This window comes from Nematolebias whitei, unplaced genomic scaffold, assembly GCF_014905685.2.
Source record: "Nematolebias whitei isolate Nwh7 unplaced genomic scaffold, NemWhi1 Nwh_scaf_5683, whole genome shotgun sequence".
Taxonomy (NCBI): Eukaryota; Metazoa; Chordata; class Actinopteri; order Cyprinodontiformes; family Rivulidae; genus Nematolebias; species Nematolebias whitei.
Window position 1 is genome coordinate 1 of NW_023624228.1, and position 3,913 is coordinate 3,913.

The following is a 3,913-nucleotide window of genomic DNA, read 5'->3' on the forward strand; positions in this document are numbered from 1 at the left end:
ATTTGTCATACAACAACTAGTGACACGTACCCACGTGACTCACTACACTGTTGATTGTAGAATTTTAGAGATACGATTTAGGGAATTATTATGTTTTGAAGAAACCTTCTACTATTTTTGAGTCTGACATGAATTGGTGGTTGAGGGTAGTTTTCACTCAGTTTGATACAAGAAGGAGCATGGAGTAAACATAACATGTTTTAGGCAGATGCTCACATGTAGAGCTTCAAAAAAATTCTGAGCTATGAATCCCATCTTGTTGTATTAGTAAGGACACCATTTAAAGATATGAAAATGAAGCTAAATATTTGAGTGTTGCATTTCCTTAAAGCCAGCCCTTCCCTGAGTTTAACCTTTATTTACACAGTTCCTGTTGCTATGGCAACCTCTGCCACTCCCATCAGTTGCAGATAAATACTTTTCTAATAGGTTAAATCAGAATCATAATAAAAGTAGTTTCCTACATTTTGAACACAAAAATAAAGTATTAATAGTTTGATTTATCTATAGCCTTCTTGTGGTCAATAGCTCTTTGCTAATATGACTGTAAAGTTTTCAAAAGGCAGAATAACACCAGAGAGGTTCTTGTAATTCCTAGTGCACAATGTGTTGGCATAAGCAAAATGAACTACGTTAGTTTTAATGTAACACATCTGCAGTAATTAGAGAATAAGTCTACAGTTTGTCGCTGGGTGTAACTGACTCTGTATGCAGGCAGGCCATCCAGCAGTAACTCAGCAGTCGGCATCTGTCGTGTTCCAAGTTTGTCCTTCAGTCTCTGAACTTCTATTCCCCTCAGCTGGCCGCCCTCATCTCGACTCACCTCTGCATAAAACAGAGACAGCCCCCTGCTTCCCTGTGAAACAGAAACACACATAAAAAATAACCAGTGAAATCTTATCGAGCGTGTTTTTTTTAAATGTGGTGACAGATAACAGTGGGGTGAAGTTGGCAGAAGTCATCAGTACTGGTGTAGTAGCTCCCCTTCTGTCCTGCACTCTTGCTAAAGTAAGAGTCATATCTGCGTCCGTCGCAGAGGTAAACCACTTTAAACCGTGGAGTTTGTATGAGCCATCTGTTTGGGGAACAGCCACCGTCTCAGTGCCGCTGCCTGAAGATGGAAACACAAAGCAGCAGCTCTGACGACTCACAGGAATCAGATTCTGTATAGATAACTTGTCCATCAAAAATAAAACGGAACAAAATAGTTACAATTTGATGCATTTCTCTTTGTAGCAAATAAATAAATGTCATGACATTTAACAGTCTTATTTCAGGATTGTTCCATTAGAAGGCGATGCTGCTTCACATGAACAAAATTGTCACTACTGACCCACATCAGAGCCTCCCTGTCTCTCTGTCATCCACTGCCCAGATGTCCAGAAACGTTCAGGCTGACGGCAGGTCAGACGGCTGTAGGCCTCTTCTACTGGTGGTGAAACACCTATGGACTTCACACACACACATCCAGGCAGTTATTCATACAACTTACATGATAAATAAACTTGAAAATTATAAACAAACCAAGTAATAGTACAGAATTTAGATTTACTGACAGCATTAGTTAGTGAGCTGTATAATCTTCATAAATCAAACTTTGGACTTAGTATTTACTGATAAAGTGACACATAAAGAAACAAAAATTATGTGTCACACTAAACACTATAATGATCTAAAGTTTTAATGTTTTCATAACTAACCATAGATTATTGTTGGAATCATTAAGACAAAAAAAGTGTAATAAAGATGTTGGTTTATGGCTGAATATAAAGGTTTCTATAAGTTAACAGAAGAATATACAGTAGTATGTTCAGCATGTTAGTTGGACAGATTTAATGTTACCTGGATGACCTTTGCCGCTCCATCAGTCATGGCCAGAGGGCACGTGTAGAGACCAGATGAGGGAGAATAAATGTACAACTTGCTCATCTGATAAACACGACTGGAGCACACGCAAAATGTATCAAAAAACGGGTTATTCAATTTGACACATATGAGCCAATCAGGAAAAAAAATGCACTGTACCTCCACTCCCCATATGATTTCTCATAACCAATAGCAACCAGTCCTTCTTGGGCTGATAGGTCTTTCATGCGTTTCCAGGCCTCAGAGGTCACAATGTGGTCCACTCTCCGACCCCAAGGGTTAAAGTGCATCAACCGTGGTGGGTTGACCTCACACTCTCTGCCCCACGTGTCCACTTCTTTGGCCACACGCTCTCCAAACGCACTCAAATCTGAGAAAACTGCCTGTCAATAAGAATAAATATTCAAAAATGAGATTTGGTTTAGTTGTTAAAATGATCTGGAATTGAAGTCCTTTAAGTTGGAAAATAAAAGTGCCTGGAATAAGATTTCCTTTAAGCTAGCGTTGTACTTTTAATATAATAAAAATAATAGTTATTTGATGAGACAAAACGAGAGTACAAATATGCATCACACATATAAACTAGATAAGACAAAAATCATGCCCTTGAACTCTATTACTAGTAAGCCTTATTCTCAAGAATTACAAGAATTCAAAAGCACTATACAATTGAATAGGTTCTATTTGGTATACCTCCTCAGGCACGTGTCTCCTAAGGTATCCTTTGAGCAAGGCATCCTCCAGAAACGGGTTCTTCAGTACTGGTTGGTCCTGAAAGAAAGGCCCTATCCTGGCTCTGCTGAATGGTAGGTAACCTGCTGCTGCCTCCCAGAGTTGTTCTTCGTCAGATTTTCTTGTGCCTGGTTCAGCTACACTCGCTGTTCTGATGTGGGTGAGCGGTCGGGAAACACCACGCCAGAGCTTGCAGCAGCCTGCAGCTGCACGTCCGTTCAGGAGGGCTGAATACACCGACATGGCTCAAGATCTGCCTGCTGACCACAGAAAAGAGTCAGTACCAGTACATACATTGATGTTACAGAAAGAACCCATCAGACATTTACTTACACTTTATATTGTTGGTTTCTATTCATGCTTCGAACTAATTTATTCAAGACAATTGGCTTTCTTATTGCTATTTATAATTAACACTTTTAAACAGCTTAAAACACAATGTATGTTTCCCAGACAACTGCTGCCCCATGGATCTTATGTTATACAACAAATAAGAAAAAAGTTAGCTATACAGATAAGCACTAATATGATAAACCATGATTCTTACATTATCTTTGATTTTTTATTTATTTATTTGGTGACCTTATGGACAGAAGATACTCCATGTTTTCTTTCTTTCCTACATTCAGCATGGAAACATATGAAAAGTTTTAAAGGATTGTCACCCCTTTGTGCATTACAAATAAAATGTTTAATTCTTCCTTACTACAAATAAATGTGCATCTTTTTTTATTTATTATGCAAATAAGCCATTTGGGACGGTTCACTTTTTGTCAGTCTGTCTAAACAGGTCTCACTTGTAAAAGAGTCTTTGAGGCTCAATGTGATTTATCTGTACAAATAAAGTTGAACTTACTTAACTCAAACCTTTATATTTTACAGCCATAGTTTGTCATGTGTAGTTTTTTTTCCATTATCTTTTAAATACATTAATATCGCTAAAAAATATGGCAATAAATGTTGCTCAAACAACTACTGTAACCCCATGTTGTCGTGCTTAATAACACCTGACCCACAGGATAACACTGAATGATGAAGAATCTGACAGGTGGTTGAAAATGGGTGACCTACCCGGTACTTGTGTTTGCAAATTTACCCTTTTTATTTTTTTCCCCCCTAAATCATTTTATAACATCAGAGACTAAAAGAATGAGAAATATGTAAATGACTTTTACTTCCTTTGAGGAACGTTAATTTCAAATTTTTTAGGATGTTCACACGTCATTAAATTAGAGACACTGACCATTATGACTTCTCTAGACTCTGGATTTAATAAAAACTGTTTTCATACTATATATATATATATATATATATA

General features: G+C 37.5%; 1 protein-coding gene across 1 annotated transcript; it reads right to left on the reverse strand.

The window, feature by feature from the left end:
• Nucleotides 1–703: 703 nt before the first annotated feature.
• LOC119429692 (acyl-CoA dehydrogenase family member 11) lies at nucleotides 704–2,855 on the reverse strand (the record flags this gene model as incomplete). The annotated part of the gene is given in 6 exon segments (XM_037697270.1): nucleotides 704–856; nucleotides 969–1,111; nucleotides 1,334–1,451; nucleotides 1,843–1,942; nucleotides 2,026–2,249; nucleotides 2,560–2,855. Coding segments are annotated over 6 exon segments (1,020 nt in total), but the record flags the coding sequence as incomplete, so codon positions are not given.
• Nucleotides 2,856–3,913: the final 1,058 nt, after the last annotated feature.